Source organism: Phaethon aethereus, assembly GCF_964289735.1.
Source record: "Phaethon aethereus genome assembly, chromosome: 1".
In the NCBI taxonomy this organism is placed as follows: domain Eukaryota; kingdom Metazoa; phylum Chordata; class Aves; order Phaethontiformes; family Phaethontidae; genus Phaethon; species Phaethon aethereus.
Genome location: NC_138575.1, coordinates 72,580,227 through 72,595,562, shown reverse-complemented (window position 1 = coordinate 72,595,562; position 15,336 = coordinate 72,580,227). Strand labels below are relative to the sequence as shown.

Genomic DNA, 15,336 nt, shown 5'->3' with positions numbered 1-15,336 from the left:
TATATTACCCAAGATATTAGACAGCTTGAGCAAAATTTGAGGAAAAAATGGGGATCTACACAGATCTACACTGCAAAGTAAGGAGGAAGAAGACCGCACATACTTAGCCTTTTTTCTTCTGAGAAGAGAGGAGTTAAAGAAAAACAAAGGCAAACCGATGATGTTCTCACTCTCCATTCAACTCGAGAAGTCATTTCCAATTGCACAGGAAAACTACCAACTCTCTGGGCACATTCAAGAACTCTAGACTGCACATTTCATATCCAGTATGACTAAGTTTAATATAAGATAGTAGAAATTGTCTCAAGCAGATTTCAGGCACTGTCAGAAAAATGGCTCCGCTAAATGTGGTTCCTCTTTATTTGACAGATAGACTCATTAGGCATGTTATTGTTACCCTACTCATTTCAGTGAAACAAACACATTCATAATTCTGTTTTATCCCCACTAACACTTCCAGAGATCATGCAGGTATGAAAGTATGACCTATGCTCTTTCCGACCTCACAATTCATCAACCATATGATTACATTTGAAGTTGTTGTCTTTCCTTTGCAGGCAGGAAAGCTTTTGCTGTTGCTGTAAGGGGTCTGAACCAGGTGAACTGTAAATGAAAGCTCAGTTCATCCATCATTACTAAACATGGAAAAAAACCCAAACAAACCACAACAGTTTGATTTTCAGATCATAGGGCAGTTGTTCAGACAGCAGAAAGCCACATTCCTATTCAGACGGCTGTGAAGTAACAGCACAGCAAACAGAATAACCACCGCGTGCAATAATACAACTACAGAGTTTCTTACATTGTAGAGGTAGATGGCGAATGGCAGTTACTGTAAGGACTGGTACATCTCCATAATCACGAAAAGGAACCATTGGGAACTCTACCATCACAAGTCAGGCTGGTATACAAAGGGGTAAGAGAGACACTTTGGCAGACATGAGAAGTCTGACCACTTCAGGAGAGGTCAGAGAAACCACAAAAGTAGGATCCTCTATAAGTAAGCCAATGCTGCTTGGAGCTTGCAAATTTTGAGGAAGACTATTTTTGTCTCAAAACAGAAAATGCAGAAAAATAAAAATGGTATCTTCCTTAAGTGAACAGAAGTTCCCTCCTCCCTCCCTCCCACCAGGGTCAGGATCAAGGCAAACATAAGTAGGTCTTTTATACAATTTACGCACAATCAGTAATGAAAGGAGAATAAAGGAGGAGCAAAACCCTAGGTTTTCTGTTGATTTTAAACAAAAAGAGAGTTTGTCACCAATAGAATCATGGATAAAGCTCACTGTAACAGAAAATTACTATGGTACTAATGGCAAATGATCTTACCAGTAAAGTTGATGGGCTACTTGGATGCTCTGAAGAGAACGATTCAGCAGGAGTTTCACTAGAGGGCTTTCAAGACTCCACTCAAACTTGAGCACCTTAACCGATAAATTAATAATAAGAAACATTTGTATGCTGGCTTTGTTCCCTTTCCTTTATTTAAAAAAAACCCCAAAAACCAGAAAGGACTCGGTGCTTAGTTTCAACAAAGCAATCCAACATATAGAGAATGACCTAGCAACGCAATGAGCAAAGACGCTTCAGGACTTAAGTGTCTGCCACCATTTGTAAGACAGGCAGATACCATCCTGATTCTGGCAGTGTTAACATATATCACAGAATCATTAAGATAGGAAAAATTTAAGATCATCAACCATCAACCCAACACCACCATGCCCACTAAACCATGTCCCAAAATGCCATGTCCACACATTTTTTGAACACCTCCAGTGATGGAGAGTCCACCACCTCCCTGGGCAGTCTGTTCCAATACTTGACCACTCCCTCAGTAATGAAATTTTCCCTAATATCTAGTCTAAACCTCCCCTGGAGCAACTTGAGTCCACTTCCTCTCATCCTATCGCTACTTACCTGGGAGAAGAGACCAACACCCGCCTCACCACAACCCCCTTTCAGGTAGTTGCAGAGAGTGGTAAGGTCTCCCCTCAGCCTCTTCTTCTCCAGACTGAACAACCCCAGTTCCCTCAGCCGCTCCTCATAAGACTTGTTCTCCAGACCCCTCACCAGCTTCGTTGCCCTTCTCTGGACACGCTCCAGCAACTCCTGTCCTTCTTGTAGTGAGAGGCCCAAAACTGAACACAGTATCTGAGATGCAGCCTCACCAGTGCCGGGTACAGGGCCATGATCACTCCCCTACTCCTGCTGGCCACACTATTTCTGATACAGGCCAGGATGCTCTTGGCCTTCTTGGCCATCTGGGCACACTGCCGGCTCATATTCAGCCAGCTGTCAACCAGCACCCCTGGGTCCTTTTCTGCCAGGCAGCTGTCCAGCCACCCCTCCCCAAGCCTGTAGCGTTGCATGGGGTTGTTGTGACCCTAGTGCAGGACCTGGCACTTGGCCTTATTAAATCTCATACAGTTGACCTCAGCCCATCGATCCAGCCTGGCCAGATCCCTCTGCAGAGCCCTCCTGCCCTCGAGCAGATCAACACTCCCACCCAATTTGGTGTCATCTGCAAACTTACTGAGGGAGCACTCGATCCCCTCATCCAGATCATCAATAAAGATATTGAACAATACTGGCCCCAAGTATGTAAGTATGCAGCTTTTCTTTGCCCACTTAAAACTGTCAATGTTATATTTAAATTTTATCTGATTACCTGGTTTGCAAAATAAACTTATTTGTGAAACAGAAGCTGTGGAAGTTAAAAGGTCACATAAGTGCCCTGCTGTGTGAATGCTGTAAAGGTGTGCAGGTTCCATTGCTTCACAGTAGTGGATTACATAAATATATTCTATCTATCTAAATATGTGTATAAAAATGTGCATGTATTTATATATATTTAAAAACACAGAAAACCCCCTGAGGAACTCTGAAACATGCAATTGTAAGCAATCCATGTACACAGTGTTACAAAGTAAGCGGATAAATCTTTCAAAGTGGCTGGTTCCTCCTTAACTGCAACACAGGACGTACTCAACAACAAAGTAATTGCTTTGGAAGCAGTGGGTCCATAACTTGCAAAACATTAATTTCCAGTGAAATCCAATGTACACCTATAAAGAGACAACTCTACACTCAAATTGCCCTCGTTACTCTGTGCTGACAATGATTTTCCCCATATATGTGTTATTAAGAAAACTGTGATTTGTTTCAACACCTTTTGCTTTCTTGACTACAATGAAGCCCTGCCACCACCAGCCCCTGGTTTGGTGGCCATAGCTGAATTTCTCTTGTTCAGATGCATTTTTTATTTTTGTTACTTGAAAATACTTCCTGTAGTATACAGAAAAGTTCAATCAGCATGCCAAAACAGCCACATTCTCTTGAGTGGAAAACAGTCTATACCTCAGCCCTGTTGTTAATTCAAACTGAAAGAATCAAAAGTATTTAATGAAGTTATCGATCTGGACAGAAGACTTCATTGGCTATCAATTTTTTCCTTACCTGAACCATCTGCGGGAGGTATTCTAACAATTCATCATTTGACAGATTTCCTATTTGTTGGACTGCTGTTCTGCGAATATCTTGATCTGGAAAACTAGAGCAAAACAAATAGATATCATTAAGAGCTACTGAACCACTGCAACTCTCCTGAGCTCTCACTGATAAAAAAATGTTAGAAAAACATGTTTTCTCTCAAAATGGAATAGGGAAAAAAATCAATTCATTTGCTTTACTGTAACAACAGTCAAGAAACACATAGCAGATAACTTAATTGGATTGACTGTTCCAGTGTCATACAGGGAAAAAACCAACCCTGATCTTCAAATACTTTTTGTAATGTGAACTATTGGGTATTGTAATTTCCTGAAATATGTAGCAAATTATGGATCTTCTCTTGCTACTTTTACATGAAATTGTGCCATGGGAACTTTGAACAGTCACTTGAAGACTTTCTTTGATTCTGAGCAATAACACAAAAGATTGAAATTTCCTGCACAAAAAGGGTTCATTTCAGATAATTTATTCCAATGTCTGGTTTGTATCATAACACAATGAAAAATACCTCTTTAAACAGAAGTAATTTTGAAATGGAAAACATGTTTTCTTTTTAGTTTTTGTAGAGGAAAACTTTCCCCCAGAAAGGCTCCAAGTCAGTGAAACAACCATTTCTGATTGGAAAATATTCAAATATTCAGCAGAAGATGTATTCTCAACAAATTCTGGTTGAAAGCAGAGTGGCTGTAGACTAATATAGATTTTGTGATCGAGCTCTAACCATAAAAATGATAAAACAGGAAAAGAGGAAAACATGGTGTAGCAGCCATGACAAAACAGGGAAAGAAGGCTGGATAATATAGCTGGTCAAAATATTTTTCTTTAAAAAAAACAAAGAAGAATGAAATTTTGATGTAACCTGACTGATCAAAACTGACTCTTAACAGAACATCATCTCTCTTTTCAGAGAAAAGTATACAGTGTTTCTTTTAATATTCGAAAGCTGAAAAACAATATTTTAACGACTTCTTTTGAAAAAATAAAACACAAAAATAATTTCCAACTTTTCATGCGTTGCATTTGTGGCATTAAGCGTGATACACAGAGAATTTCATGTACACAGAAGTTGCTAGATTGGTTCAGTTAGCTGTTCCGCTTCTGTCCCGCTTTCACAAGGAAAGGAACAGACATGCTCTTCTGTGTATGTCTGCTATGTGGTGTCACCCTGCCATTCCAACATTCTTTTCTGTCTTCTCCTGAAGCAGACTCGAAATGTGCATGCAGATCTTTCAGTCACCAGAGCCGTAAGGGCGGTCACCTCTGCTGAAGGAGCAAAAATATCTTTAAGCAGCACCAGAGTCAATTAGATATCATTTAAAAGAGCTACTGGGCTTTGATCCAGTTCCCTGAGGGCAAGTACCTGCCCCACAAAAAGCAGTGAATCCTTCCCCTCTGAACTGATACAGCTATTAGGCTCTTTTGAAAAATCTCGTTTGGCAGTCTAGGCATACATAAAAACGATGAGTAAAGGACACAGATTATCCTGTCAATTTGCCCTGGAGAAAGTCTTCTGAAATCAGAACCATCATGTATGGCAGAAGGTGTCATGGGGCCACCACTATTACCGCTTTATGAGCTCAACACAAAACCAGACTGCTCATTTCCCAGCTTCCTGTCCAGCACCTTTTGTCAACAATATACCCACTAGAAAAATAAATCAGAAGTGAAATATGGGAGACAGTACCACATTTGCAGAAATGACTGCTCATTGCTATCAAGAGAGAAAGAGAAGAAATTGTAAAGGTAAGTGTTCAGAAGTATAATGGCACCTGCAGCTCTAAACTTGAGCTTTCAATAAAACAAGTTGAAGCAGAACAGTATGTACACTTTGATCATTGAATTAACCACAGGCCATCAAATAAAAATGTGGATATTTTGGGAAAAAAAAAGTCTAACGGTTAGACCTACTTGAAAGGCCTGGCTTCTGTGCTACAATCAGCTGCCACATGTAGCACTTTCAAACTCCCTTTTAACAATGTGGTGCGGGTCTGATTTTATTTTGTTTGTCTGTTATGGTACGTATTTGATGAAGTTTTTAATACAGTTTATAGTTGTTTGTATAATGCTGAGAGGGCCTTGGTGGAGAGAGAGGGATTACATTATAAATAAATTATCATGATAGCCCCAAATTAGCCTACTTTGCAAGGAGTATTTATTTATTTATGCTAGGCAATTTATTAGGTAAATGAAGTTGTTGCTTCAATATTCACATGGCTATTTAGAACAAAACATATTTGAAGGAGGACTGCATATTTAAAAAGATAATCCCTTTCATATCATCCTATCTTCTAATTATGCATTTGCTCCAAAGGCCTGTGTGCCAAACGTGTGCAGATAATACGGAAATAGTCTTTTCCTTTCCCTTCTCGCCTAGTTCAACAGGTTACTGAACAGTGAAATATGCTCTATACAGGCACCAAGTCAAGCAGAAAAATGTTGTTATTATTAGTTACTGTTTGTTCTTACTAGCAGCCAACATTTGAATATATGCAATGCTATGATGAGAGAAACTCCTATATTTTTTCCAGCTAAACAAAGAATGATAAAATTATTTTAATCCCAACCTTCCCATAAAATTCAACAACTAACATTTGATTTGCTTAGAATTGATTTGCTATAAATCAAAACTGGGGTTATATCTAAGTTAGCAAAATTATCTATAGAAGATTTGATCAAAATAATGATTAGCTCAAGTGCACAGGCACTGTAGTGAAAAAATCTACAGGTTAGTTTGTTTCAGGAAACACAGCTCTTGTCACTCTTCCTGAATGAGATTTTGGTAATTTGTTGGTCCTGGTTACTAGATTGTTTCCTTCAGATTGTAAATCTCGTCAGCTTGAGGCTGAGTTGAATCTTTTTGAAAGAATGGGCAGTTAACACATTCTCTTAAGTACCTGACAATTTGTTAAGTTCCAGATGTAACATCCATTGCAATATCCTCTTGAATTTCAATGTTGTTCAGGGCCACAGGCACAATAGAAAAATATTTAATTTTATTTGTTTTACTCCTTACATTTGTATCTCAGCAAACATTTAACATCCTCAGAAACACTAGAAATACAGCAAATACTTATGAACTCAAGTAGTACTACATGGTCCTTATGCTATTCACGCATGCTTACATCCGTTTATTTGCTAAAAGCCAAAACCAGGCTAAGGTTTAGAAGCATATCCTGCCCTTCATATGCCTGGCAACTGTGCCATCTTGTAGTCTGGTAATTAATTAGGGCTAGAGGGTTTTTCCAGTGATTAATTTTGCAAACTTTTGAGTGTTGCATCAAATCTGATTTCAGTAATCCATAAATTAGTCTTGATTAGAGGACACAATTGATTTTTTGGCTCTGCAACTCAATGCAAGAGAAATCACTTTAGGCCTAAGAAAAACAGCTTCATAGTTTGGATATTAGGGGACAGCTGATTTCCAGGGCTAGCTACAATGAATATGTAATTACTTACACATACTGAAAACTCTGGAAACAGAAAAGTGAGATGACTATATCATAATGAATTCAATATTCCAGTCTTTAAGGGTACTCTCCTAAGAAAGAAGTGCTCATCTGTATCAGAGCTCATCTATATCAGATCAATTTTGCAAAGGATTTGAACCATAGATTATCGGGTTCCTGACACGTGGCCTGTGATTATGGCTTCAGAGAGGCAGGATGTTCAGGCAGTCTTCACTAGCTATTTTATAGTTGTCACCAAAATCTCTGAGAAGTTAGCTAGGAAAAAAGCAACTTAAAACAATAACCTTTAACAATGCTTGTATGACTCTTTCTTTGCACAGTTTCAAAATGGTAATTTTCATCAAGGTTTCCAATTACTTCTAGTTATTTCAAGTTTTTTTCCCCTCAACAAATAATCTATTGGTCAATAAATAATTAAGTAAATAAAACTATGGTGTTCCTTATTCATTTGCCTGACTGCATTGTAACAGATTGTAGCGTTCTTTTGCCTGATTTTATTTGTCCTCTCTTCAGGTAATGAGTACTCCACAACAGAGATGTGACTTCTTGTAAGTTTGTTCCAGGTTTACACAGTCAGAGACACTACTGAAAAATAAACAATAAGTAAATGGCAGTTGTGGAGTCTAGTCCTTAGCAACGGGTCACACTATGCAATACTTCAAATTTCTCCTTCACAGCTCATCTCGCAACCTGGATTCTCCTTAAGTTATGAAACTGATTTCCTTTGATATTTAACCTCAACACCCATTTTGCTTTTTTGCTCTTCCCTCCCTGCATGATGCCAATGATTGACACCCACCCATTCTATAACTTCTGCCTAAGTAGCTATAGATTGTTAGGTCTCCCTTGAGACTTTAAGATGGTTTTTTGTAAAAATTTAATTTTGAGCTGAATGAAAATAGATTACAATTTGCTTTAGAAGTAAAGAATAACTTACAGTCTTTGATTCTTTTCATATATATAGCCAGTAGGGAGCTCTTTGTCTATCTGTTACCTTTCAGCTAAATCAGATTCAAACAGAAAACTAAGCGCTGCTGAGGCATCCTGTGGATTTGTGAAATTCTCTTGAGATTTTAGCATCTGCCAGTGGTGACTTGATTGTAAATGAGAAATAGATGTGCATTTCATTTTTAACAGTTTTATTATCCTAATTTTATTGCACTGTCTCAAATACCTCTATGCTGGAAGATATTTGTCAGATAAATGGAACTGTACAGTTCACTACATTTTCTAGCATGTGAGGATCTCTGTAGAGAACAGAATGGCCTTTCCTGAGCCACGTTAGAGGCTTATGACATGACACATATTTCTGCAGTTCCCTTCACATTTTAAATTCTGTTGCATTTTCAAAAAAGAAGGACTCTGGTCCCATGAAATGCTCGTTATTAAGTCTGGTAGAAACAAGGAAAGCTGAGCTACCAAACCTACCGGAGTGAAGATACCTATTGAAAACACAAAAACTCTCCAAGTAGTAAATGATATCATGTCACTGATGGGTGCAACTGGGCCAGGAGAGAAAGCATGGAAGAACTGTTTAGAAGAATGGGCAGATAAGTTTCGGGTGACAGTTTAAGTATTTTAAAAGTAATTAGGTAGGAAGAGAGAAGAAATGTAAAGAAATAATAATTAAGGAATTCCTTTAGTTTTAGCACACAGACAAAATTAGCAGGGCTATTTGTTTTCTAATTTTTTTCATTCTTCTGAGGGCTTCTAAAGAAAACATTGTGTGAGTGTATGAAGATTAGAAAATGGCAAGGACTAAAAGAAAGTACTGAAAGATAACAAATACTGTCAGTAAAAAAGACACCAGATTTTCAAAATTTTCAGTTGAAAAAGAGTAATATATTCACTCCTTATTGTGATAAAACATGTGAACCCCCTCATCCCTCTCCCACTGCAAAATACTACCTATTGCTTTGGCTGATCGATTGGCAGATGGATCTGTAGAATTTACTTACAGAAAATATACTTTAGGTAATGCTTACATAGATTTTCTACAAGAAATTCTGACTAAAAAACTAGTAATAAGTTTAAGATGTCATGGAGACCATATGGTGAACCATATCCTAGGAGAGAACAAGACAGGAGAAAATTAGCAAGAAGCAGTTTTCCATTTGAAACCTGTATGATTTAGAAGGTTCTTCCCACCCCAGAGACAAACTTTGTTCTCCGTTACATTAAAAGAAAAGAACAAAACATGGATAACTTGATTATTTACAGGTTTAGCCTCCTGATTAGATTGCACACTTATGCACAATAAGCATGCCATATTTTACATAGTTGTCCACTGTTATTTGTCTTACTATAGCTGTCTGTTGTAGTATCTTCATATTTATTGCCAAGAAAGCTAAAAATGGTTAAAGGCAGTGAAAAAAAAGGAATTAATTACATTATGATGCTTAAAATGAAGACCTGCCTATTCCTAACAATGCATACATCTCCATGTAATTTATCACTAAATTTCATGTACATTACTACAAAGCAGTTTTAACACTTTATCAGTAGTGCATTCTGTACATCAAAGTATCAAACCAATTGCAGACTGCTGATTTGCTCTTATTTCTTTGCATAAGCCCATGTTTGCTCTCCACATTGATACACAACTACAGCTTTTTAAACCAAGAAAGATGCAAACAGGCAAGATAGCTCTAGCTGTACCTGTTTGATAAATACTCTGTTGGGCATCCTCCTGTGGACTCTCAGGGAACAGTTCACATTCTGCTTTTATTAAAACGACGGCAACCTGATTCAACACTTCTAAAATCAATTTGGCTTTCAAAGGTGTAAGAACAAACTCTGGCTTCAAGTTATCACATTTTATTATAATTATTGGTTAGAAAGTGAGTTTTGCATATATTAGTATATATCCTATATATCCTAACCTTTGAAACTCAATAGCTACTCTGCTACATAACATGAAAACCAACAATAATACTGTGAGAGTCAAAGGCTGAGGGATGCTATAACCAAAAGGGCATCTTCTCTGGTCAAGGAGAGGTAGGAGGAGTCATATCTTCCCCTATTCTCCTGATCATACAAGGTATTAAGTAAGGTAGCATAAAACCCCTCTGACACCTTAATGTCTCATCTCAAAATACTCTCAGTCGCCAATAGTTTTAAAGGAATGTCCTTTTCTGTGCACTTGACCTGACAGAGCTAGAATTTAGTAGAAAGTTTCTAGGAAAAATTGTTAAGCCTACCAGTGAGCTTGTCTTCACCTCCACTGTCTAGTGATGAAAGTTCTCCCTTCAGAATGGTTGCAGCCATGAACAATACTGGAAAATGACATACCCTCTTTGGTGGCTGCTTCCTGATTCTAGCTCTATTTCTTGATTCCTAGCCATGATACCTCATAGGTCTGCAGGTATACTCTAGATGTGCCAGAAAAACAAGGTAGGAGCAAACATTCTGCTACTTGGGTTAACAAATATATTTTGGCTTTCATTTTCGATACTTTTAATTGCAAAACAACCTGACAAAAATTTGTAAGTGCGGTTGTTCTATACATACACAAAACATTGGCATGTTAGCAATACATCATAAACGATGGCATTTTTAACACTGCCTTTAATTTCTTTCTGTCATCAAGAAAATTCTCCGAATAAACAAGTCTACTGGTGTCATTTCCCTGGCTAGTGTGTGATGCAAAGTAGATACAGTTATAGAAAGCTCTAACTCCACTAAAGCTTGGGTTTTTGCCAAACTCAGTAAGTGAAGTCAATGGTAAAATGCACAGGGCACCAATAAGCTGTGCTGAGTAGGAGGGACCAGCTCTATACCTTCTGCCTTAGGGAAAATTAGCAATGGATTGTAATCACTCTTCCCTGAAATTAGAGGTAAAACTAAGTGTAAAATCTTATTCTGCATTTCCCTCTCCAATCCTCCCCATCCTGTCTTATTGATTAAAGAAATAGCCATTGTTTTTTAAATTGTTTTTTTTTAAGCGTTGGCTTCTGGGGCTTTAAGAATCAATGCGCTTGCTGCAAGGACTGGATGAGAGGTTGCTACCAAATTTATCTGTGAAATGTACCATGATTGTGTTTCCAATTTATGAAAGTTCTTCCTTTCCACTGCATAAATGTGTATGTTATCATTTGGCTGCCTTGAGATGCGCCTGCAAAGTCAAAGAGCATAAGCTGGAGAGACATGCTCAAAGAACAAGAAACATCTATTAAATTGTACATTTAACTGTGTAGTGAATAAAACAATTTAGAAGTTTCAGAAAATTGCAAACAGCATTCTAACTCAGATGTGTAATAACAAGGCTTGATCTTGTTGGGCCATGATACCTCTCCTCAAGTTCTCTGATGCTGTCTCCTACCCCAGGCAATGAGGTAGCACCTCCAATGATTTTCATTTCTTTAATCTTGCAAATGTGAGTTTGAGCTTAATCATCAGGACACATGCTGCTTTTTTGCTCTGAGAAGAAGGACAATTTAGAGTCCCCCAGCCCAAGGCTTGCAAAAGCGACTAGTGATGTTGAGCTCCCTCTCCAAACTGTACAAAGAGTAAGCACATGCCTGCAGGAGGAATTCAGGTTCTCTTTAAGACACTGCAAACTGAAGTTCCAGCAAAGCAGCATCAAAAATTTGGAGTAAGGGGAAAGTTTTAGTCTCTTTTATGGTACTGCTAACAATGTGGTAAATTGTGGTACATAGAAATGATGCAACATAGAGCTGAACTGTAGATTTCTTTGCTACAGGATGTTCTGAAAGCTGAATGTTTATGTGGAATCAATTTTTATTTGGAAAAAAACATAGATGAAAAAATGCAAAAGGGCATTTAAGGAAGATTTAATTCATGATTTAATTAAACAAGAGGGCTCTTAAACTATAAAATTCTGTCTCAGGAAGTCTCTGAGCTGCGGATTACTGGAAGTTGGGAGAGTAACACAGTGTCATTATGTTTGGTCCATTCTCATTGTCTTCCATAGGTATCTGTTGTTGGTCACCATTGGAGACAGGATGCACTAGGCTGATTTTTGGTCTTATTTAGTGCAACTGCTCCTGCATTCTTGCATTATGTTAACAATATATGTAGACAAAGATCAGCCCTAATTTATTTTACTTACCTATGATTTAATAGTGATGGTAACAGAAGTCCTTAAAATAGACATGAATACATAAAGAGCATTTCTTTTATATTCTACTCATGTTTTATATGAACATGGATCTTTCAGCTGTGTCTCAGTAATCACAAGAAATCAGAGAGCTCTTTTGTGGATGATAGAAGTTTGATGAGCTGATGAATTGTCAGTGCCAAGCATAATACAGGATAGAGTTGAATGAACCTTCAAAACCAGCTCAATTACAGAGCCTACAATCCAAAGTTAGTGAAGGTAATGGTGAAGGAAAGTTGGACCCTATCCAGGGCTACTTTACTTTTCAAAATTATTGAAATTTGAGAAAAAGAGAACCAAGAGAAGAAACCTCAGAAATCCATTTATATGGAAAGTAGTCATCCCCTTCATTCCACTCTCTTAATTTGCATATACATGTGTCTCAGCAGTTAAATCATGTGACCTAGGCATCTCTGAAACTAGACATCTTTAAGGAAATGTAATCCCTCTGTTTCTGAAGGTTAGCTTCCCAGTTGTTCATGCACCTACAAAATATTGTGGATACATGAAGGACAGAATTTTTTTTTTTTTAAAGAGGATTTGTACTGTGGTCCAGAACTTCTTTCTGTAGTGTTAGCATGAAGCAAAAATCCAGGTTGATATTATCTTTTGTGAGAAGGAAACTAAAGGGACAAACCAGCTAAGATCCTGATCAGACGTACTTGTTCTTTGGCACCACTGCAGGTGCCAGCCACTCCCAACGGTGGCACAAGAAGAAACAAAGTGATGCCACCTCCCCATCTTTTCATGCCAGCAGTCTTTGTGGTAGCCAGAATGAACAGCATGTATACCGCATCCACTGAGAAGCCTGTGACAGGCTGAGTCATATTAAATATCCCGTGAAGCACCTGACAGGACTGATATTCTGCACCACACCACGATGCAGAGCTGCACGTTCAAAGAACAATCAAGCTCTTCATTTGCAGAAGTGCCACACATACACAGAAACAAAATTTAACAAAAGGTCTGATCTGAAAGCCTGGCATGCTCTGACAAACCATCTCAAAATCTCTTGCTGCTCTGGGGTATGTCAGACAACATGCTAACCATATACTGCTTTCTACGTGGTTCTTTTATAAATTATAAATGGATTCTAATGACTTAATAATGGCAAATAAGATAACAGTAATATACTCCAGAACCTGATCTTTCAGAATCTTTGCTACCATCATTCCCACTAAATGTAAAAAAGATATGTATGCAAACATGTGAAATTGCTAATAGTCCAGACATAAATCTGAGACACAGGTATTCTTAGGAAACCACATCCAAAGGGAAATAGCAGGTAATAGTCAGTTTTATATTACTAAATAACTATTTTTCGTTTTTTTCCTCAAGTAAAGCTTTAGGTGAGGTATTTTTTTCTAAAGGTACAACATGGAACTGAGATTGCAAAGCTGGTGCAGCTTGTGCTTATCTGGCCAAGCAAGGGCTTGATAAATCAAATTTGCTCAACCGTTTCATCCGCACATTTAATGTTTTCACACGTAGGTGACAACGCAAAATACCTCCCTCCCAAGCTTTTGGAGGAAATGTAACTGCTGACACAGATTCTGTCCCCTGACATCTGCTGTTACATCATAGGTAAGACTATCTCCAACATCAAGAAAGCCTTCCAACAGCCAAACAGTCCCCAGTGTAAGAAGTGGGGGTGGAACATAAGGCATCACAACAGGGTTTATTCAAAGTGCGGGGAACTGACTTTAACGTTTCATCCCATCTATTTCAGAAAGATGGGCTTCAGGTGAGACTGTACATATTTACATAGTATCATGATCTGGAAGTATATTTCAGTCCTCCTTATCTCCCATTAGTCACTTCATGTCTGTACCGGAGTCTGAAGATATGTAATGCTATGTAAGTGCCAAGTATTTGACTGATCACCTGTTACCAGAAAATGACTGAATCTACTATAGAGAATGAAATACTCTTTTCATTACCCTGAGAAATAGAAAACCTTCTCAGCCACAAAGGTAGTGCTGTCACATTTGACTCAAGGTCATCACAAGAGTTGCAACTATACCTTCACTTTGACGCAGGGACAGAACTCAAAGCACAGTCAGTGAACCAAAGCACGATATTGTGTTGAGCAAATTGAAGTGCTGCATTAATAAGCATACGATCATTCTTTTTATTATTATTTTCCTACATGGTTAATTTTCCCTTACCTGAAAGTCAGAAGCCCAAGTGCCTCCAGAGGGTTAGAAAATCTCCATCTCCTCAACACAGCATACATTTCCGATATAGTCATTCGATCCCAGCTGGGTGCACTGCCCAGTACCAGAGGAAGGGAACAATTTTGATTATTGCAGTAGTAACGATAAAACCATAAGATTCTTCTCTGTTGCTCTGAGAGTCTGGAAGAGAAGATTAGAAATTCAGTTTGAAATTAAAACCACCTGGAGCTTTGTGTAGCAACAGACTTTATTGTACAGAGGGGCCAAGTCATACAGTACACTGCTTTTTGGCTAAGTACATGTTTTCCTTGGGGTAGGATATCGTTTTCTGCAGACCAGCTTTTATAAGAAAAGTGATACTTATACTCTGGATCTGTCAGCCTTAGGTCATATAAAAATGAAGTGTCAAAAGACACACATATATGGTCATTTCACTTCCCAAGCACTCTCATTTTCTTCTCTACTGTCTGTGTCGTTGGTGGCATTTATTTGTTTGGTTTTACTGGGGTTTTCTGACAGAGAAAAAGAAGGTGCAGTTATCACCGGATAAGTTATTGTTACAGCCATCTGCTGCACATGATCTCCAACTAACTACTGTAACAACTAGACACACAACACTACTAGCCATAGGTTTCATTCCTGTCCTTGCTTTGACTGTTTAATGCAGGTGTGCCTATTTTTAGTGTATTTGCATTTAAAATAGGGTTTAGGCACATCCATGCACATACACAAGAACATGAGCGCATGTGCACGCACATGCACACACAGATTGTGATTATCGCTAGCATTAGTATGAATTTGGAAAAGGGAAGGAAAGCTCCCGGCAACTTCTCTGTTTCCAAGGCCTAGCTGTGTGTGGCTGCTAAGCTGCACTCACAAAAAAGGATGAAATAGCAAATTCCTCATTGAGATATTAGATATCTAAATGACATATTGATAAAACGGTCAGTCATCACACTATATTTCATCACCGTGAGAAACGCCTCAGAATAATTTTTGCTGTATATCCTCTGATTTGTCAACAATTCAGATGTCTTTGCCTTATGCATATTGAATTGCAGGG

The 15,336-nt window shown here is 38.2% G+C and overlaps 1 protein-coding gene across 1 annotated transcript in view; it reads right to left on the bottom strand.

The window, feature by feature from the left end:
- The window catches only part of PIK3C2G (phosphatidylinositol-4-phosphate 3-kinase catalytic subunit type 2 gamma), a gene marked incomplete at both ends in the record, with an annotated part of 202,712 nt that overhangs the window by 111,725 nt on the left and 75,651 nt on the right, over window positions 1-15,336 (bottom strand). Inside the window, 3 exons of the mRNA XM_082012052.1 lie at window positions 1,330-1,424; window positions 3,457-3,550; window positions 14,265-14,453. Coding sequence (XP_081868178.1) covers window positions 1,330-1,424; window positions 3,457-3,550; window positions 14,265-14,453 — 378 coding nt within the window. The remainder of the gene's footprint in view (window positions 1-1,329; window positions 1,425-3,456; window positions 3,551-14,264; window positions 14,454-15,336) is intronic.